Source organism: Megascapheus bottae, chromosome 13, assembly GCF_031878675.1.
Source record: "Megascapheus bottae isolate mThoBot1 chromosome 13, mThoBot2.hap1, whole genome shotgun sequence".
In the NCBI taxonomy this organism is placed as follows: domain Eukaryota; kingdom Metazoa; phylum Chordata; class Mammalia; order Rodentia; family Geomyidae; genus Megascapheus; species Megascapheus bottae.
In genome coordinates this window covers 57,966,602-57,988,957 of record NC_143521.1, presented here as the reverse complement: position 1 = coordinate 57,988,957, position 22,356 = coordinate 57,966,602, and the positions used below count along the sequence as shown (strand labels likewise).

General features: G+C 49.1%; 1 protein-coding gene across 3 annotated transcripts in view; it reads right to left on the bottom strand.

Moving 5' to 3' along the window:
- Positions 1 to 22,356, bottom strand: part of Tbc1d14 (TBC1 domain family member 14) — an 82,254-nt gene that overhangs the window by 33,948 nt on the left and 25,950 nt on the right. For 2 of the 3 annotated variants that reach the window (XM_090343862.1, XM_090343863.1), the window contains exon 3: positions 15,682 to 15,802. In XM_090343862.1, coding sequence (XP_090199988.1) covers positions 15,682 to 15,802 — 121 coding nt within the window. Of the gene's footprint in view, positions 1 to 269; positions 378 to 15,681; positions 15,803 to 22,356 lie in introns of those variants that run through there. The other variant, XM_090343866.1, reaches the window with a different exon arrangement.

The following is a 22,356-nucleotide window of genomic DNA, read 5'->3' as shown; positions in this document are numbered from 1 at the left end:
CGGGGCAGGCGAGACGCCCGGGGCTCCCCGCCCCGCCCCGCCAGTCCCCTGCCCCGTCCCCAGCGGGGCCGTGCCCGGGGACGACGCTGCCAGGCTGCGCCCAGTGGGCGTGTGGGGCCCGGGGGCTCCGGCCGCGCGGCCTCGGGTCCCGGCTCCCCCCCCCGGGGCGGAGGCGGGGGGCGGGGAGCGGGGGGCGGGGAGCGGGGGGCGCGCACACCTGCACTGCGCACACGCGCGCGCGGGCCCGCGACCCCGGCTCCGGGACTCACCATGAACGCCGGGCCTCAGAGGCGCGCGGCCAGCGGCTCCATGCCCAGCAGCGGAGGCCGGGCTCCCCCGGCCGAGGACCGCGGGCGGGCGGACGGACGGACGGACGGACGGACGCACGGACCGACGCCGCGCCCCAGCTCGCGCCGCGGGCGGGGCGGCAGGCTGCTCAATCGCCACCCGAGCCGATCCGGGCCGTGCCTCGGCGCTCTCGCCCGCACCGCGGGCCTGGGGGCGGGCACCTCGCGGCGGCGGGGGGCGGGGCTCCGTGACAGGCAGGCCCAGGCCCCGCCCACCGCGGCTCGGGCCCCTCCTCCCCAGGGCTGCCTTCTGCTTCGTAAAAAGCCGTGAAGACCCGAGCCTCGGCGGAGGAGGAGGTCACACACCCAGGGCACCGAAGCCACCCCCGTGGGAGGGAGCGCAAGGGACCTGGGGAGGGGCAGCGCGGCTCCCCGATAGGTCTTGGCCACCACTGAGAGGTGCAGGTCAGGTGCCGTCTGCAGGTCAGGGCTCGGGACTCCTCCTGCGTGCCCAGCAGCGACACCGGGCTCCCTCCCCGCCCTTGATGGGCCTCCCCTGGAGCTGGCTTTCCAACCACCCAGGAGGTTAAAACCAGGGGCAAGGACAGGCGACTGCACAGATGTGAATGTAAAACGGTGTGGCCATCTGGGGGATGTGTGAGTTAAAAGCTACCCACGAGAACTATGTCCACAAACAGACCTCAAACAAAGCCCGAACCCTAGAAACGATTGGGGGTCGTCTAAACGTAATCACTGGTCCCTGCTGCTACACAGGGCAAACTTCAAACACACGGCAGGACCTGAAGGATGCTGGACAGGGAACAGTCCGTGAAATTCCTGTGAGCCTAGCTATCAGCCTGAGATCTGACGACTTAGGGGTTGAAGCCAACCCAGGCAGGGGAGTCCATGACATTTTTTTTTTGAGGTGTGTGTGTGGGGGGGGATTGTGGGGTTTGAATTCTAGGCCTGAGAGTTGTCCTTGAGTTCTTCAGTTCAAGGTTATTCCTCTACCACTTTGAACCACAGTGTCACTTCCAGTTTTCTGGGAGACAGTAGTCTCATGGACTTTATTACACAGACTGGCTGTGAACCATGATATCTCAGCCTCCTGAGTAGCTAGGATTATAGGTGTGAGCCACCAGCGCCCAGCTCCAGCTCTTATCTCCAGTTAACCACCAAAAAGCCAGAAGTGGAGCTGTGGCTCAAGTAGTAGAGCAGTAGAGTTGAGCAAAAAGTCTCAAGGTCAGCATCTAGGCCCTGAGTTCAAGCTTGGAACCAACACCAAAAAGGAAAAAAAAAAAAAAAAAGCCGGGCGTGGTGGCTCACATCTATAATCCTAGCTACTCAGGAGGCTGAGATCTGAGGATTGTGGTTTAAAGCCAGCCTGGGCACTAAAGTCCATGAGACTCTTATCTCCAATTAACTACTAGAAAACTGGAAGTGGCATTGTGGCTCGAGGGGTAGGGCGGTAGCCTTGAGTTGAAAAGCTCAGGGACAATGCCCAGGCTCAGAGTTTAAGCCTCAGGACTGAAAAAAAAAAAAAAAAGTAAATTAGATGTCTGCCTGGTGGAGGAGAGACCAACTGCAAACAGGCATGGTGACTATAATAGAAGCTTGGGAGATATGAGCACCTGTCTACATGTATTAAGAACCAATGAGTAGCTTTATGGTATCAAGAGAAATCTTTTAAAAGCAACCGGATAAAAACACGGATTGAGCCTGGCAAGCAGAATCAGAGAAAGCCTTGTTAGAAAAAGTACCCCAGACAGTGCTGCTTGGTGACAAGAAGGATTGCCTAGCAAGCATGCATAAGACCCTGGGTTCTGTTCCCAAAACCATCACTACCACCATCACACACACACAAAAAGTACCATGCATAGTACAACTGAGGAAAGGAGCATGGCTGGGGACCAATGCTAATGTGTCACGTTCGCTAAGAGCTGGACACCGAGGCATTCAGGAGGACATCTGCAACAACGACGGAAAAGTGCAAGGAAAGTGGCAACCCGTCTACCACTATCCACCGGGTGTAAATCCACGTGTAGATTCAATAAATTGTCCTTTGAGCCCCTCCAGAGCCTGGAAGTTGTCTTCACAAGGGGAAGCAATGTGAGGAGGCTGGGTGACAGTTTTCAGTTTTCACCTTCAACACGCAGGCTCACAAACACTCCCGTCTGCCTCAGCAAGGCCCTGCGCCCCCTCTCCTAGCACTAGGTCCCAGTTCCTGGCAACACTCAATGCCATCGCTGGACTATAAAACCTCAGAATTGGCAGAAGGCCTTGTGAAGCCCACGTCGGAGGAGACACTCAAGCACCCATGAAATCAATGTGTCATGTGAAGCTGTCCTGCCTGCCTGCCTGCCTGCCTTCCACCCAGCAGGCGATCGGAGTTCTTGGCCTGAGGAATCAAGAGGAAGACAGTCCCTGGCCTGAATCACTCACAAACCAGCAAAGAGACAATGTTGACACCATACTGATGCTCGGTGGTTTGCAGGGGAAGCTGAGGTTAACGAGGGTAACCCAACAGACACCTGACTAGCCCGGAAGGTTAGTGAGGCCTTTCTGGAAATAAAGATGGCAGCGTGTGAATCCCAGCCTTTCAAGAGAGGCGCAGGTCTGCAGCCTCTCCACACCAGCCCAGCATTCAGGGCTCCACACATTTGAAATCAGCCAACTAGAGCCAGCACAAGGAGTCCACAGATCCATTAAAGTTAAACACAGTGTGTGATAAACAGCAGTAAGCCATGTTTCCCAAGAAATGTATGTCTCTTCCAGCAGGCTGTAACCTGCAGTTGCTACTTTAACAACAGTTGCTAACTTGTATTTTAGAATGGAGCGCTGGTTACAAAATCTTAACTACATATTACACCATGTGATGAGAGGTTGACTTTCCCTAATTTTGAAACATAAAGCAATAATCAGAAAAGATTTTTTTTCCCATCTCAAGCTGGCACAGGATTGCCAGGAATCCTAGGTCTCAGGAGGCTGAGGAGTGAGGGTCCAAGTTTAAAGTGAGCCTTGGCAGGAAAGTCCAGAAGATAGGGGCTCCCCGAGTGTGCCCCATGTCTAGGGAATCATTTACCTTCTCCACTAAGTACCATGTCACCTGTGCCTGTTCTCTGTACCCGTTCTTGGCCAGGCTGAGGACGTGCTCTTCTTTTACTACTTGGCTGGGTTTAAAGAAAAAAAAAAAAACACTGAAATGCTTTTTCTGCCTTAACTGACAAATGGGCTTTTCTTTAAATCAGTAATGTGACTTTCAAATGTGGAGCCAGCCTTGTATTCCCAAGATGCATGGCACTGAGTCCTAAGTATTCTTTTGTTCTTTGTTCTCTCTCTCTCTCTCTCTCTCTCTCTCTCTCTCTCTCTCTCTCTCTCTCTCTCTCTCTCTCTCTCTCTCTTCTCTCTCTCTCTCTCTCTCTGGGCATTAGCACTCTACCACTTTGAGCCACAGCACCACTTCTGGTTTTCTAGTGGTTCATTGATAGGAGTCTTCCAGACTTTCCTGCCCAGGCTGGCTTTGAACCGTGATCCTCAGACCTCATACTCCTGAGTAGCTACGATGACAGTATAAGCCAGTGGCACCTGGTTGTTTTCGTTCTTTTTAAACATATTATTGGATCCCATCTACAGTGTGGAGGTTGTGAGTGTCTTCAGGTTTGTCTCTCTGGTACTGACTTTGTCTTGCTTTGCTGACAGGGTAACAATGGCCTCACAAAACAAGTCATGGAGTATTCTCTCCCCTTCTAAACTGGGCATTATTTTCTTCAAATGGGAGCAGAATTTATTAGTAAAATCATATAGGGATGGACATATATTTTGTGTGTGTGCGTGTACACATACTGAGCACTGTCCCTTAGCCTTTTCTGCTCAAGGTTGGTACTCTACCACTTGAGCCACAGCTTCACTTTTGGCTTTTTGGTGATTAACTGGAAATAAGAGACTCATAGACCTCCCTACTCTGGCTGGCTTTGAACTGTGGTCCTTACATCTCAGCCTCCTAAGCAGCTCGGACTGAAGGCGTGAACCACCAGCGCCCAGCTTGTAATTTCCTTCTTTCAGTAACTACAGTGTGACTCAAGTTGTCTTTTATCTTTGTGATGACTTCTGGTGATTTCTAATTTTCAAATAAATGAACAATCTCATCCAAGTTAGCTATGTACACAGTTTATGCAGAACATAGTATTGCCCCTTTACTTTTTGTTTCTTTTTATTCGATATTTTATTCCTTTGGCTTCACTTCACTTTTTGTCAATTCAGCTACAGTTTGATGAGGATACATATATTTTCAAAGAATCAGCTTTTGGTTCTGCCATCATTTCTGGTTCCAATTAAATTCTGTTCTTATGTTTATCATTTGTTTCCTTTGGGTTTGTTTGTTCTATTTATAGTTCCTTAAAACTTATATTACTGATATGGGATCTTTCTCTTTTTTCCCCTTCCCTTCCCTTCCCTTCCTCCCTCCCTCCCTCCCTCCCTTCCTTCCTTCTTCCTTTCTTGCCAGTACTAGAGCTTGAATGGCTTTTCTGCTCAAGGCTGGCACTCTAACAGTTGAATCATATCTCTGTTTCCGGCTTTCTGCTAGTTAACTGTAGATGAGATAAGAGTCTCAGGACCAGGAGTTTGGCCTAGTGGTAGAGTGCTTGCCTAGTATGCACGAAGACCAGGGTTCGATTCCTCGGTACCACATACATAGAAAAAGCCAGAAGTGATGCTGTGGCTCAAATGGTAGAGCTCTAGACTTAAGAAAGCCCAAGGACAGTGCCCAGACCCTGAGTCCCTGAGTTCAGTCCCCAGGACTGGCAAAAAAAAAAAAAAAAAAAAAAAGAGATTCTCTTGGATTTGTCTGCTAGGGCTGGTTTTGAAGGCCAAGCCTCAAATCTTAGCCTCCTAAGTAGCTAGGATTATAGGCACCTAATCAGCAATGCCTATTTTTTCTTTGTTTGTTTGTTTTTTTTAAATGCTATGGTTTTGACTTCCAAACATTGCACCTTACAGATTTTGATATGTCGAGTTTTTGTTCAGGTAAAAATAGTTTTTAGTCTTCGTTGTGACTTTCTCATTGACCTACAATTAATTTATAAGTTTGCTATGGGTTCAATTTTCATGTTTCTTGCAAGGTTTCTAGTATCTTCCTGTCCTCCTTTCCAGTCTAATTACATTACAGGTATATCTTCAATCCTTCCAAATATTCTAATCTCTGTTCCAACCCTGGAGAGGGCGCTTGGCATGCTGGGGGTTGGGGGGTAGATGGATCTGGACTGGCCAGTGAGACATGGTTGGTGGACAAGGGTGCTCAATTCTCCCATGTCTTTGAGGATTCTGTCCAGCCACTGCTTTGAATTACATCCAGAGAGAAGCACTGCTGTTCTGGTGGTAAAGGTGGGCTTGCCTACTTGTTCTGACCAGTTTCTTTGCTTTGTGTATTTGAAGTTCTGTTATTAATTGATATTCACTTAGGATGCTTACAAGTTGAAGAGGTAATGTCTTTCTTGATCTCTGATAATTTTCTTTACTCTGAAATCTTTTTTTCTTCACTTTTTATATTAATAGAGCCATCTTTTTTTTTTCTAATGGGGAACTGAAGGCAGCTCATAAATGGGAGTCTTGAACTCTAAACCCTTTCCATCTTCTTCTAATTGTCTCTAATACGTTATATTTGAAATGAGTTTGCTACAGACAATGTATAGTTGATAATCTGTCAAAATTACGTACTAAGATGTATGCCCAGAGGCTTTACATTTAATGTATGTCTAATTCAGGTCTATCATCTTACCATTTTCTCTCTGTTCTTCCTCTACTTTTTTGCTTTAACTCAGGAGTTTTTGTCTTTTGTCTCATTTTGGTTTTTTGAACTGTAGAATCTCATTTTAACTTGCTCAATATATTTCTGGCTAGTTATCTTTTTGAAATTGTTTAGAAGTCAGTTGTAATATGCATTTAATTTTTCATGACCTAATTGGAATCAATATTTTACAAATGCAGAAATTTGACTGCCTTATCATTTCCCCTTTATATTTTAATGTCTCATATCTTCTATCTACTTACACTTAGAACCCCAGACGACACTCTCATTTTGGCTTTCAACCAAACATCTTTAAAGACCTCCCTTAGTCTACTGTACCTGCCCAGATACTTATGTGCCTGCTCTTCCTTCCTGATGCTCAGTGGCCCTCTGTCTCAGCAGAGCTGACTCTCTAGCTTTGCTTTAGCAAATCTGTTGTAGCAGCTTAGCTGGCAACAAATCCGCTTAGTTTTCCTTCATCTGGGAATACCTGCACATCACCTTCATAGCTGATACACCATTCTGGCTGGGTATAGAGCTCTTTTCTTTCAGCCCCCTAAAATGGTCATTCCCTTCCTATTGGCCTCAGTATGTTTTCTCCTCCTCTTCTTTTTCTTTCTTCTTCCTCCTCCTCCTCCTCCTCCTTTTTTTTGTCAGTCATGGGGCTTGCCTGAGCAGTGTCCCTGAGCTCTTCAGCTGAATGCTAATGCTCTATCACGTTAAGCCACAGGGCCACTTCTGTGGGTTTCTGATGAGAAGTTCAGTCACTCACATTATTATTCCTCAGCAAACAATGCATTATTTTTCTCTGGTTCCTTGGGAGATGGTTTCATCTTTATCTTCAGCCATGTTGTTATGACTTGTCAGGATTGACTTCTCAGGGTGGATCTGTTTGGAGGTTACTTCATTTCCTAAATGTGTAGGTTAGGTTTATGTCATTCATTCAGCCACTGGTCCGGTATTATTTGGTATCACATTCTTTCTCATCTTCTTCTGAGACTCCAATAACACAAATCTAGACTTTTTAGTATCCCCCCATGTCCTGCTCCTCCTCTTCTTCCTCCCCTTTCTCCTGTGTGATCATTCAGATTAGGTAACCTCTGATGCATCTTGAAATTCAGTCATTCTTTTTTCTAGCATGCCCACTCTGCCACCAAGCCAGGCTAGTTACTTCAGTTATCATAATTCAGTTTAAAATTTTCCATTTATGGGAGCTGGGAATATACCTTAGTGCTAGAACATTCTCTAAGCATAGGTGAGGACTTGAGCTTGATCTCCATCACACAAACTTACAAACAAATCCATTTAGTCTGCTGGTTTTCTATTGGTTAATATCTTTATTCCCACCACCCTCTGATGGTCCTACGGCTTGGCCTCAGAGCTTTGAGTTTTCCCGCTCAACTTACTTGCGCATGGCTACTCTACTACTTGCTTCATGCCACCATCCAGCACTTTAATGGTTAATTAAAAATGGAGTCTCTCAGACTTTTCTGCATGAGCCAGCTTTAACTGCTTTCCCTTCCTTATCTGAGTTTTTGTTTTGTTTTGTTTTGTCATGGGGCTTGAACCCTGCCTGCACCTGAGCTCCATCTCTGAGCTCTTCAGCTCAAGGCTACCACCGCCCTACTCTTACTCCTTCCCCTAGAGCCACAGGGCCACTTCTGGTTTTCTAGGGGCGGGGAGTAGTGGAGGGGGGTAATAATTGGAGATAAGAGTCTCCGGGTCTTTAGTGCCCAGGCTGGCTTTCAACCGAAATCCTCACATCTCAGCCTCCTGAGTAGCTAGGATTACAGGCGTGAGCCAGTGTGCCCAGCTTGTGGTGAGCATTTTTTAAAATAGCATCTGCTTTTAAAGTACTGAATAACGCCGACACATATGTAATCCTGAGATTGGTATTTGATGGTTGCCAAGACAATCCCATTTCATAGAACTGTGTTCTAGAAATTTTGAACACTGTTTTGTGAGACTCTGATTTAGTATGAGCGCTGACATAGTTCTTTTAAGTAAGTGATCCATTTGGATTCCAGACAAGTTCCAACCAGTCTTCTGTGAGTTGTAAAAATAAGTCCTCAGCAGTCTTCAGTACTCTTAGCACGCACACCATGCGCTCAAGCACGCCACCCAGTGACCTGTCCGGGACCTGCATGTTCTACCCCAAAGTTCAGTGCAGTGCGGGTGTTCCTGTCAAATCCAGGTTACTGGTGACATAACAGGAGATACAGGAGTCCATCACAACTCCCAGGGTCATTTTCCTGGACTTCCCTCTACAATCTTCCTGGCGCTCTCTAATTCCCTGAGTCTCTCCGGTTCTGCTTATTTCGGCACATAAGCTGTGTGCTCATCAGAGCCTGGTGGAAGCTAGACAGCGCTCAGAGGTGTACCCAGGTGTGCACGCTCTTCACATCAGCTTGCCGTCCTGCAGCTTTAGCGCCTGCCAACCTGCTGCTACTGCCATGAAACTGTCTCCTGCCCCGACTGCAGAACTGAGGAAGGAATAACGAAGAAGAGGACTTCTCAGACCAGCCCACAGAGCCCCTCCCGGTACTCTGCGTTGCCAGGCTTGGGGCTGCCCATATGCAGGCTGGGGAATGTCAGGGAGGGCACAAATCTGTAAACTCAGTATCAATTCCCAGTCCCCTGCCCGCTGCCCCTGGAGCAGCTGCTCTGGGCACTCCACTCAGGTTCCCAGGGCACACTCACTGGCGGCAGCTCGGGATGTATTGACTCCACCATACCCAGGGCAGGGACATGAGCAGAGCTCATTTATGTCTGTAGGTCTGTCTAAACCCATATTCCAAAGACATAGGAGGTCGATTCTTTTTTATTATTAAATTACTGTTTGTCTGGAGGTCTACAGTTAGCTATCCCACTGCACCTGGACCCATCCTTCTGCCATGTGTGACATTTTGTGACTTTCTGAATAGCTCAGACTTCTCAAAATATGGAAGTGAAGACCATGAATGTCCCTTTGAGATCCGCTGCTTTCTGGAGCTCTTGAAGATCTAAGATGGACTTGAAATTCCAGAAGGCTATCAGAGACATTTGCAGTAACATAAATCCATCCAGAGCAGGCCACAGACTCAACGTGGCTCACGTGACAGTTTTATCCAGGACACTGGCATGGACGAGCCTGTTCTTCCCTGCAGCGATCACTGGCATAGAGCCCAACCAGGACGTACACTTTGACCTCACCTTGCTTCCTGACAATAAGGTCAATGGCTCATGCCTGTGGGCACAGAACTATGTCTAAAAGACTCGTACACACTGCACTAAAACAGCTCTGTTTCCAACTCTGAGCCTCTGACATTTGCTCACAAGCATCACGGTCTAAAGGCTCCTCAAACAGATGAATTTATATGGGTCCCAACTCGAGACTTCATGTCATGGATACAGGCATGCCTGAGAATTGGCCCCAGAGACTTAGAGCATGTGGGGAGATGAAAGACATGGCCAAAGAAACTGGAATGACAAAGTGGGTGGCCAGGAGGGGCAGGAGCTAGCTGCTGATACAAAGCTGCTGATAGGTGCCCAAAGATAAGGGACAAGAGGTGACCACTGCATGAGGCAACTTGATTTTAGAGAAATGTTCTCAGTGGTGCCAACTCCCCCCCCCCCGCAACCACCACATTCTGGACTCTCCACAGCATTTATTACAACAACCACTCACTATTATTGGAGTTATGTGTTAAAGTGTCTCTCCTCCGTCCATGGCAAATTCCAGTGAAGACAAGGGTCAAATAAGTCAGGCCCTTCATTGTAATTCCAGAATGGAGTTACTGAATAGCTCAAAATTGTAGAGCAAATGAAAGGGCCAAGAAGTCCAAGAAAGAAGGTCCTCTCTGCACATAAGGCAAAGGACTGATCTCAAGACAGCATCATTGCCCAGCTGAGCCTGAGTCTAGGAAAAGTCAAACATAGAGACCTGGGCACTCTTCAGATACAGTCTGCGCACTTCCACTCTCCAGATCTTCTCCAGGTCACCGGCAGTGACTGAAGCTTGTACAGTGGTGTCCTATGGACTCTTCATAGCCATTGGGAGCAGAGACGTTTTTCCTTTAATGTCATACACCCCCACCTTGCGCATTAATGGCTCTTAAATCTGCACCTGAATTAGGAATGACTACAGAGCACTACAATATGACTCTGGATCCCAGCCTCCAGTTTGTTTCAGTGCGTTGGTGTCAGAGCCAAGGACTTGCATTTCTCACAAATGCTAGGTGATTAAAGATACGTCCATCTGGCAACCTGCTTTAAAAGCCACAGCTCAGCTGGGCGCAGTGGCTCACACCTGTAATCCTAGCTACTCAGGAGGCTGAGATCTGAGGATCACAGTTCAAAGCCAGCCCAGGCACTAAATACTGTGAGACTCTTATCTCCAATTAACCACTAAAAAAACCACAAGTGGCACTGTGGCTCAAGGGGTAAGATGGTAGCCTTGAGCTGAACAGCTTAGGGACAACACCCAGGCCCAAGAGTAAAGAGGTAGCCTTAAGCTGAAGAGCTCAGGGACAGCGCCCAGGCCTAGAGTTCAAGCCCTACAACCAAAAAAAAAAAAAGATCCACAGCTTAGCCAGATGCAGTGGCTCACACCTGTAATCCCAGCTACTCAGGAGACTGAGATCTGAGGACTGCAGTTCAAAGACAGCCTGGGCACCAAAGTCCCTGAGACTCTTATCTACAATTAGCCACCAGAAAACTGAAAGTGGTACTGTGGCTCAAGTGGTAAAGAGATAACTCTTCAGCTCAAGGACAGTACCCAGGCCCAGAGTTCAAGCCCCACAACAGAACCAACAACAGCAAAAAAAACCCCAAAACAACAACAAAAAAAAGCTTATTTAAATCAGGGAAGGGAAGGGGAAAACAAGATATGATGAAGCAAAGGACAAAGGATGAACCAGTGTAACAGTGTAACAGCAATATTCAGAAGACAGTGTGTTGGAAATGAACTTTACAACTTGAGAGGGGGTGAGGAGAAGGGAAGTGGGAGAAAAACAATGTTCAAGAAGTAATTAATGTACTCACTACCTTACAAATGCAACTATAACCCCTCTATACAGCACCCTGACAATAAAGTAAAATAAAGAACCCCTGCTGTAGGCTGGGTGCCAATGACTCATGCCTGTAATACTAGCTAGCTAGCTACTCAGGAAGCTGAGATCTGAGAATCATGATTCAAAGCCACCCTGGGCAGGAAAATCAGTGAGACTCTTATCTCCATCTAACCACCAACAGCTAAAAGTGGAGTTGTGGCTCAAGTGGTAGAGCAGCAGCCTTGTTCAAAAGCTAGAGGGACAGTGTTCAGATCCTGATTACAAGCTCCAGTACCAGCACACACACACACACACACACACACACACACACACACACACACACACACACACACACACACACACACACACACACACACAGCGTTAGTGTGGTGCTTTTACCTTTGGCCACTGCTGCTCCTCTGCAAAGAAACTCTATGATAAAATAAACCAACACAAACCTGGCTTCATTTGCCAACATTTTAGGAATTGTGAAAAGAATGTGGCTTAGTAGTAGAGTGCTTGCCTAGCATGCATGAAGCCCTGCGTGCGATTCCTCAGTACTACATAAACAGAAAAGGCTGCAAGTGGGGCTGTGGCTCAGGTGGTAGAACCTTGAGCACAGAGAGGCTCACACACAGAGCCCAGACCCTGAGTTGAAGTCCCAGAACTAGGAAAAGAAAGAAAAGAAAGGTAAAAAGATAACAGAAAGTAACATAACAAATTTCCCCAAAAGAGAACGTCATGAAAGGCCGTGTGTACCCAGGCAGACCTGCTTCATAACTACAGCCACTCCTTCACTAACTGAGCCAAGAGCTATGACAGACCCTGCCTAAACACATACCACACACACTTTCCACTTAGGGGTGCAGTCCAGCAAGCAGGTATCAGAACGTCCATTTAGCTGAAGGACACAGAGAAGAAACAATTGGCTCTAGGCTATGTGGAGAAAATGAGAGAGGCTGAAGCAAGCCCAGAGCCCTCGGCTCCACGCTTACCCAGGCCCTGCCTCGACCACAGACTCTGGCTCTGGAGACACTATGGCCTGGCTGCTTCTGTGAAGCCCCAGTCCCAGCATGGCACAGTGCCGGCTGAACCAGCCAGCGAAGGGGTCTCCCACCTTTTGCTCCTTCCTGTAGTTGGGGGCTGACGTGTCACAGCACTCCTACAGCACTTGCCACGCCACCTCCACTACGTGCTGACTCACTTAACCTCTCTGTCCTGCTCTCCAAACGCTAGAGGAGGAGGCCCAGAGGTTAAGTCACACCGTGAGGCACATGGCCAAGCTGTGGCAGGCTCCACAGTCGGTTTTCTTTTTTCTGGTTCTGAGGCTTGATTTCGTGCTCTTGCTTGGATTTTCCACTCAAGGTGCTCTACCACTTGAGCCATACCATTGAGCTTTTTGCCACTTAATCAAGATAAAAGTCTCTTAGATTTGTCTGTTCAAACAATGATCCTCAGCTCAGCCTCCTGAGTAGCCAGGATTATACACAGAAGCAGCTGGCGCCCGACTCTAAGTCTATGCTTGCAAAAGCACCAGGTGATATGCTGCCTGCCAATACTAGTGATTCTGGGGAAAAGGACAAGGAGTAAAGCATTTCCCGAGGGCCTTCTGTTTTGGCTCCTTACTGGAGTGCCCTCAGCTTCTCAGACCACAAGTGTGGACAGGAGGCTCCAGTTCCTCCTTTGCAAAGTGGGAGCTGAGGGAGCAGATGGCAGTGACACAGCTGCCTCAGGCCTGGTACCCACAGTCCCCCCTGACTGTAGGCCTCTTGGGCTTTGTCAGCGGGGAGCAGGATGGAGAGATGAGAGGGCCAGAGGCACATAGGCCAGATCATGTGATCCATGCTGGTTCCATTTCATTCTGTATTATTGATGACTGAAGCCAGATGGTCATTTCTGCACTATCATGTTACCACACAACCAGCCAGCTAGTCATTTCAGTTCAATTAAAAAAAATTAAGATAAAGGAAAAGGAAAGTGCAGGGCACTAAAAACACAGAGAAGTTCAACCATGAGACAAATGATATTAAGTCAAGGGAACATTTGCTTAGTGTAATTGTTGTTACTTTTATTTTATTTTTAGTGCCAGCCCTGGGGCTTGAACTCAGGGTCTGGGCACTGTCCTTGGGCTTTCTCAAGGCTAGTGGTCTACCATTTGAGCCTCAGTACCACTTCCAGCCTTTTCTGTGTATGTGGTATTGGGAATTGAACTAGGGCTTCCTGCATGCTAGCCAAGCAATCTACTACTAGGCCATGTTCCCAGCCCCTAATTGCTACTTTTTGAAATACTGTTTCTTTAAAAATTCTGTAATCTGGGCCGGGAGTTTGGCCTAGTGGTAGAGTGCTTGCCTAGCATGCACAAAGACACGGGTTCCATTCCTCGGTACCACATACCTAGAAAAGAAAAAGCCAGAAGTGGTGCTGAGGCTCAAGTGGTAGAGCTGTAGCCTTGAGAAAGTCCAAGGACAGTGCTCAGGCCCTGAGCTCAAGCCCAGGACTGGCAAAAAAAAAAAAAAAAAAAAGAAAAAAGAAAAAAAACTTCTGTAATCTTTTGCTTGATTAATAAGATTATAAAATTACTTAAGTCCAAAACGTAACAAGATACCAAAACATATCCCAATTTGCTTAGCAAGTCAACGATTCTAGGGAATTGTAGACAATATTCAAAACAAATTTAAAGCCAGGTGCGGTGGCTCATGCCTGTAATCCTAGCTACTACTCAGGAGGCTGACATCTGAGGATCACAGTTCAGAGCCAGCCTGGGCACTAAAGTCCATGAGACTCTTATCTCCAATCAATCACCAGAAAACCAGAAGTGGCGTTCTGGCCTACCCCTACTCCTGGAGTAGGGTGGTGGCCTTGAGCTGAAGAGTTCAGGGACAGCGCCCAGGCCCAGAGTTCAAATTCCACGACTGACACACAAAAAAATTAAATTTGCTTAGGGATGAAAATCGCAATATATGGGAGCCTGTGTGTGTCCACCCCCCCTCACCCTCACCCCACACACCCAGCAGATCATCCACCCATCCGGGGCTCTCAGAGGGGCTCACCTCTGCACCCACAGTGAGCTCCACAGGACCAGACCCCACTTCCTCTCTGGTGGACTCACAGAGGAAACTTACTATCCTCAGCTAAAAACAGCCACAAGTCAGAGCTGGCACCAGTGCCCCCACGGGCCTCGACAGCTTCTTCCTGCTGCTCCTGAGCCTCACGCGTGGTGACCAATAGCTCCCCAGACTGCAGTGAGGCCCCCGGGCCCCAGGGCCCAGCGCCTGCCTCACAGTCTACCTCTGCCACTGCCCACCTGCAGGAGACACTCAGCCTCTGGCTGTGAAGATACAACCATCACCCTTCCTCCTAGGGTTGCTGGAGTTTTAAGTAGACCGGAAACACGAATGCTCTATCACACAGTCAGTGCCCAGCAACCACACAGCACCAGATCCCCGGTGGGTGATGTCAAGAGCCTGTGTGGCCTGGAACAGAGCCGTACCTCCTTTCCAGTGCCTCCCTGAGGGCCCATGCCCCGAGGGCCTGGGTGCAGAGCACAGACTCTGCTCTTCCTCTCAACCCGGACAGCCCTGAGGCCCAGCGTTTAGCTGGTACTCAACCCTGTTCATGGAAGACTGTCGGTAAACAGAAACCTGAGGCTACAGGGGCGGCTGTTGAGGGGGCAAGAGTAGATTCTCAGGATGCTAGGACCGTAGGCTCAGGGCCTAGGAGGAGGCACAGACAGCATCTGGCATGCACCCCTCCTCACTGCTGTCCTTCCCACATAAGGAGCAAGGCTGGCAGTGACAAGGCTGCTGTGGGCCTGGGGGGGATCTCCACCTCCCAAATGGACACAACCTGAGAGCGAGCAAGAGAAAGGATCTGCAGAGGCTGGAAAATGACAGCCTGGCCTGCCTTGTTCCAGAGCAACACAAAGAGGAAAGCTCTAAGACATCCATCCACAGGAATACTTTATTTTTTTTTTTTTCATACTAGGCAAGCACTCTATCACTGGGCTAAACTCCTGGCCCAGCAGTTTATTTTTTTCATATATTTTTCTTTTTTTTTAATATTTTTTATTGTAATTAGTAAAAGGGTTACATGATATTTGCCAGATAGAAGGTGCATTAATTCACATACATTGATACCCTTTGACATGTCTTGGTACCCATTTCCCTCCCCTCAGGAATACTTTAATATCAAACATATAATGAAATTTGGTGATAAACACATTTCCAAGTGTTACTGGAAAAACTGATCAAAGTTAATGAAGTTATAAACACTTAAAGCTCAGCTTTGTCAACCCAACTTTCACATATATATATATATATACACACACATATATATATATGACATGTATGTATTATATACTTATATATACATATATAGATACATGTTAAAAGCTATCAGAATGAAGAGGGCTAAATTCACTCACATTCTGTGCGGATCTGACTTTTATGAATGGGACATCAAGCGATACAGAAAGGCTCTCCACTGGGCAGAGGTCACCCCTCCACGCATCCACGACAACCCATGCCCCACCCCTCAGCACGGGATACTGGTCCCCCCCCCCCCCCCCCGTCCAGTATACCTTCTGTATCCTCTTCCAATCTTTCTGAGCATTCTCTCCGAGTGGAACTTTTCCAAATAACTTCCATCCCAAGTCTCTTTGTCTGTCAAGTCTTGTATTGTGTTTTCTAGCAAGCAAATTCCTATAGGAAGAAAATAAAAAGATTAAGGAACTTCTGGGAGCTTGGAGAAACAGTAAGACAGCTAAAGAATTCAATAAAAGCAGCAACCTTTCCTTTCAGAGAGAACAGGGTGAGCCACCTACTTGAATTCTTCAGACTTGACTTTCACAAGGACAGAGAGGTAAGCAGCAAGAGAACCAGAAATAAACTTTTTGTTATTCAACAGTTACATTAAAAATTCTATAATTCAGAGTAAGGAAATGTGTTAAGTGATAACAAAGTGTATCAGAAAAAGCTAGCTAAAGCAAACTAAACCCTGGCTCAACCATTTAACAGTTGTGTGACACCGTGACAGCTTCCTATGTTTAACAAAAGCCCGTCCATGATCCACAGGCTGTGATACAAGTTGAGGCCTCCGGTTCACAGCCAGAGATTATTAATAGACCCTTTATAAGGCAAATGGTGGGGAGGTAGTGGCTACTGGGACTTCCTTTTCAGAGAACATGGAAACAGAAGGTCCAACACCCCAGGCCCCCACTGTATAAGGGGGAGTCTGTATAAGTAATGTTGAGATGAACTACAGGTGCAAGCATTTTAAAAAATGGTTTCTAAGGGTCCTCAGAAGGACCAAGTAGCACCTCCCTGGGCAAAAGGAAGTGCTCTAGGAAGATGGAGGCTTGTCAGCGGGGAGATCCACTGCCAAATCTGGAGTAATTTAATCATCAAAATAATGAAAACAACCAAGCACGAGTGGCTCACACCGGTAATTCTAGCTACTCAGGAGGCTGTGATCTCCAAATAACCAACAGAAAACCAGAGGTGGCACTGTGGCTTAAAGTGGAAGCGGACTATCCTTAAGCAAAAAAAAACAACAACAAAAAAGAACAACTCAGGGATAGCACCCAGACCAGGTTCAAGCCCTCAATTGACAAAATAATAATAATAAAGACAGAGCAGTAAAAGTCATCAAATAAAATAGAAATCTTTGGGCTCAGGAAAGACAAATAAGCAAATATAAATAGTGGAGGAGGAAAAGCCGTGAGAGGCACCTGCCAACACATTATTGTTTTGCTGGTGATGGGGCTTGAACTCTGGGCCTGGGTATTGTCTCGGAGCTCTTAGGCTCAAGGCTATTGCTCTACCACTCGAGCCACAACGACACTTCTGGTTTTCTGGTCATTGACTGGAGATAGGAATCTCACAGACTTTTGTGCCCAGGCTGGTTTTGAACTGTGATTCTCAGATCTCAGCTCCTGAGTAGCTAGGACAACAGGCATAAGACACCAGCGCCTGGCTTAAAACTTTATTTTTGGGTCAGGAGTTTGGCCTAGTGGTTAAAGTGCCTGCCTAGCATGCACTAAGACCTGGGTTCAATTCCTCGGTACCACATACATAGAAAAAAGCTGAAAGTGGTGCTGAGGCTCAAGTGGTAGAGCTCTAGCCTTGAGAAAGTCCAAGGACAGTGCTCAGGCCCTGAGCTCAAGCCCAGGACTGGCAAAAAAAAAAAAAAAAAAGACTATTTTTAACATAGTTTAAAACTAACTTCTACAAATGATGAGTTACTTTATACTGGAGAAACTTGGGTGACACCATCTTGTCACAGTGACAAAGTGACTAACATGCACCCCCAGCCACATAGGGTAAAGACTAGAAGACACACACCTGCCAGTACTGCTCGCTCAGTCCCAGGCGCCGGGCAAGAGCTCTGGAAAGAAGGGCCGACTGGTTTGCATTCCCTGTAAACTGATGGGCCCTTTGATGAGAGGATAAATTCCTCTGTCAAAAGCACTTGCTCTACTTAGAGACGGACAGTGATTGGCCTCCCAAAAGCCTCTGACATGAGAGAGACCCAAGGACACTGAGCCTCAGGCCATTCTCCTGGGCAGGCCACCAAGCACAGCATCAGTGCTGTGCCTGTGGCCCCTGCCTCCAGCCCACACAGGCTCTCACCAAACTGTGTACCGAGAGCTCTGGGGAGCCACCTGGGACCCAGGATCACAAATCCCGCCACACACACTCAGTTCATCTCTCACCCCAGCTCGTGGGCTGCCTGCCACAGGCACATCTTCACCACCTGCTTCTCCCCAGATGCCATTTAACTTCCTCCTCCACAGAGGCAGCGGGCAGCCAGGTCCATGACGGCTCAAGAGCAATGTTTACTCAGTCCTCTAGGCATCTGCCTCTCTCCCTGAGGGCATCAGCCTTGGACAGAAGCTCCTGTGCAGGCTAGGGCCAAGCAGAGGTGCCCACGTACCCACCCTCCCAGCCTCCTGGCTGACACACTTCCTGAGGGCCTCAGCCACATCCAGTGACAAAAACAGGGCAATCTGGGGCCAGGAGTTTGGCCTAGTGGTAGAGTGCTTGCCTACCACACATGAAGACCCGGGTTCAATTCCTCAGGATCACATACATAGAAAAATGCTGGAAGTGGTGCTGAGGCTCAAGTGGTAGAGCTCTAGCCTTGAGAAAGTCCAAGGACAGTGCTCAGGCCCTGAGCTCAAGCCCAGGACTGGCAAAAAAAAAAATGAACAAACAAACAAAAACCCGGGGCACTCATGGCACATAAAAACCTGTGGCCTTTTCCCAGGGTAATACAGAACCTCTCCCATCTGACACACAGCTGCTGGCCTGTGGGCAGCTCCACCCTTGCTTCAGCTGTCCCTCGTGCATAGTTTTTAAATCTGTCAAACCCTGGGACTTTGCCAGGCCCTGACTGCACCAACGGAGTGGCAGCTCGGGAACAAATGGCTCGCACCATCTCTGACCTAAATCACCCCAATGGCCTGTACCTGTTTTGATGACATGTGGCCTGGCCCTGACCACCTGAGGACCACCACACAGTATGGCTGCTCCCTGGGCCCGAAAACACTCTCCAAAACAAGAGACAAGAGGATCCAGTGCCCTGAGGAGCTTGGGGCGGCCACATATTTGACTGCCCTGACCTATAGGTGCACCATCTTCACACTGACCCAGATCTGCCTTGCAGTAGCCCTGCATCCCCCAGGCAGAAATGTCAGGGCGAGGAAGTACCTTATTTTTAAGAATGAGGGGCTCCCAATGACGGCAGGTGAACAGCCCACCAAGATGGGGCCACAGAGCATCCAGGGGATTTCACTCTTTTTGATTTTGGCCAGTCCTAGGCCTTGACCTCAGGGCCTGAGCACCGTTATTAGGCTTTCGCAAGGCTAGAGCTCTACCACTTGAGCCTCAGCACCACTTCCAGCTTTTTTCTATGTATGTGGTACCAAGGAATTGAACCCAGGTCTTCGTGCATGCTAGGCAAGCACTCTACCACTAGGTCACATTCCCAGCCCCAACCCAGGGGGACTTCAAAGCAGCTTTGATCTCCAAAAGACACTGGGGCGGGGTACAGGGGGAAGCTGTGAATAGTATAGCCACAGTGAGGGGCAAGTCTGCTTCTAGCCACCCACGGGAGGTGAAAGAACCTGAGGACCAGGAAAGGTGTCACCGTGGTCTTCATTCAGAGGCTTGGGAAGTAATTACTTTCCTCCAGGTAACAGCTCGGGGGAAAACCCCACAGGACCAGTAAAGAAGAAATGCTAGATATCAAAGGTACATCAGTTTCTCCAAGCTCAAAAGCAGCTCCCAGGAATGCTATGAAGAACCAGCCAGTGCGCCTCCCTCAGGCCTAGCCAGGCTGTCCAGGGTACCCTGCTCGGCAGGAGGAGACACTGTTGGTCACAGGTGGCGGGGTGAGGTGGGGCTGAATGCCTGCCCAGACAGCAAATGTCAGCCATGGGCAATGAAACGTGTTGGCAATGCAAACTATGTTACTTTTTTTTTTTTTAATGTTACTTAGACTGAAAACCCAAGCACTGAAGGTGGCATTCGCACACATTCACTTCCAGCTTCAACAAGGCTGTGGCGCTGTGACCGATCATCAAAGGACAAGTTATCCAAGCACACCAGATACACCATGCAACGCGAGCATCTCTGCTCAGCCAGGCCCACACTACCTGAAGGGCATGGGAACTGGCAACTTCGCTCCTCTGGGACAGGTTACTAACTTTTTAAATTCTGAACCATGCTGTCACGTCCTTTTAAAAGTTCATAATCAACAAAAAGTCCCTGCAAACCTGCCTATTTCTGCCCTTGGAAAGTGAGCCATCTTTGTACCTCTCCCAGTCCAAACTTTGAAGCCAGTAAGACTTCCCAAAGCCTAGCAAAGTCCCTGCCTGCTGGGAGAGCATAGGGTACTCGTGTAAGTGAGGCTAAGGGGACACCTAAAACTAAAGCAGCTGTCCCCCTGGATCCCCAGAGGGTTACAGAAAAGGGACCGGAGCGCTGGCTCCCGGCTGCCTGGCAAGTTCACTTGGCAGATGGTACACTGCCCATGTTCCTCCAGGAGGCTGAACCTCACCCAAGCTGAACGCAAGGGGCAGCAGGACCCCAGCCGCTACAGCACACAGGGACCAAAGAGCAGACAGGTCTAGGAACGTCAGGAGACAGGCAGAGCTAGAACCTTACCCTTCTCCACTCGCACGTCCATTTCCCAGATTCAGTTTGACAAGGAGAGGGGAGCACCAGTGCAGGCCACCTGCCGCCAGCACGCCCGGCTCAGTGCCACCCACACCGAGGACGCATCCATGACATCTAGGACTCCGGTCATGGAACACACAGGTGAGCCCCGCAAAGCCCGCCAGCTATCTGCCCACTAGGCAGGGTGGTGACGCCTCAATGACCAAGACAGCCTCTCCAGCCTGGAAAGGAAAGAGAGCCTGAAGGCTAGGGACACCTCCTCCACAAAAATTAACCATACACATCTGTGTGACCATGACGGAGGAGGGGACCATCTGTCGGCACCCCTGCCTTCATCTCCTCCTAGAGCTCCGGGGCTAGAGTGCCGAGACAGCCACCTGCACAGCGCAGGGGAAGCGCTGGCAGGGCCGGCAGGCCCAGGGTTCATTGCAATTCCTCGCTGCAGGTCTCACCCCGCCCTGCACCGGCTGAGGCCCCACTGCTAGGTGTCCAGAGGTTAGTCAGCAGGGTCTTCCCTCAGGGAGCTCAGAGCCTGGGAGCAGAAGACAGCCTAGCCTTTGGGGACAGCTCATACTTGCAGAGGGCACACGAGTGTCAGCATAGCCCATCAAGATGACAATTAAACCAGCCAGCACCCCCTGACTTCCCAAGACCAGACCTGAGCAGCAGGCCCTCTTCCCAAGAGCATGGCCAGAGCCGTTCCTCTGCCAGCCGAGAGCAGGTGCCAGGAAGAGGACCCAGCTTCAGGGGCAAGCCACACAGGGCCTTCATGCAGCAAAGAGCTGCTATGTAATGGCAGCAAGGCCACCTTCACTTGCTCAAATGCTTACTGACCTACATAGCGAGTATTTGTTCTAGTACATATTGACCCTTCTGGGCACTGCTCCAGGCACAGAGCTCCTGCCCCATGAAATTTTTGCTCTAAGCAGCACCCTCATCTTCCAGGTGACAGTCTGGCAGGTGGTACTTTCCCCAGGCTGCCCCTGAGACTCTGACCTCAGACCCTACCCAGCAAGCACCAGCACACAAATGAGTCTGCTGCAGTGGACAGAGCCCAGGAGTTTCTCCATTTCTTCCTGGTATGAAGAGTGGCTGGCCGTCATCCTCAAGGGGACACATGCAAGCAGCATGCCTCACTGCAGCCCACCCCTGCTCCGTCTTCCATGCGGAGGAAGAGCCAAGCTCTGGCAGCAGAGGGGACATGGGCAAGGTAAAAAGGCAGAGAAGACCTCTGCTGGAAGCGCTGGCTGTCTATGTTCCCACATCCTCTGCTTCCAGCAAGCCGAGGGGTGAGGCAAAACCAGCCTTCCTGATGGGAAGACCTGAGCCCACCACATAACCCAACTCAGCAGCTCAGGCTCCTATCTGCATCCAGAACACCAAAGGGTCTCCTGCCAAATTTGCCTGAGAGCTGAAGCACAGAGTTACATGAAGACCACTGCCACACCAGCGCTGTTGGGGAGGGGGGAGGAGTCACTGGCAGAGCCTCAGCTATGCCCTTTGCAAAGCAGCTGCCCAGGGCCAGTGCCTTTCCCCAGGAAGCTCACGTGGAGCCAACACTCACTTCTCCTTAGGGCTATCATAAGAACCCACGTTCTCATGACAGCACATCTGCCTGATGTCTCTGCGCTGCACAGCCTGTGCCGGGGGTGCTTGGGCTGTCAGCAGAGACCACATGCCTGCAGCCTATATGTTCTGCCTACACCATGTGAATTATCTGTCAAACACCTTTTTTTTTGTCAGTCGTGAAGCTTGAACTTGGAGCCTGGGCGTTGTCCCTGAGCTCTTCAGCTCAAGGCTACTGCCCTACCCCTTGAACCACAGTGCTACTTCCAGTTTTCTGGTGGTTAATTGGAGATAAGAGTCTCACAGACGTTCATGCCTGGGCTGGCGTTGAACTGCCATCCTCAGATCTCAGCCTCCTGAGTAGCTAGGATTACAAGCGTGAGCCACTGCACCTGGCTTGTCAAACACTTTCTAAGTCTAGAACTCATGCAAGCCTGGGTTTCTGGCCTCTCTTGAAGTTTCACATCAGGCTGATCCCGCAGGACAGTAAGCCAGAGCTGAGCTACAGC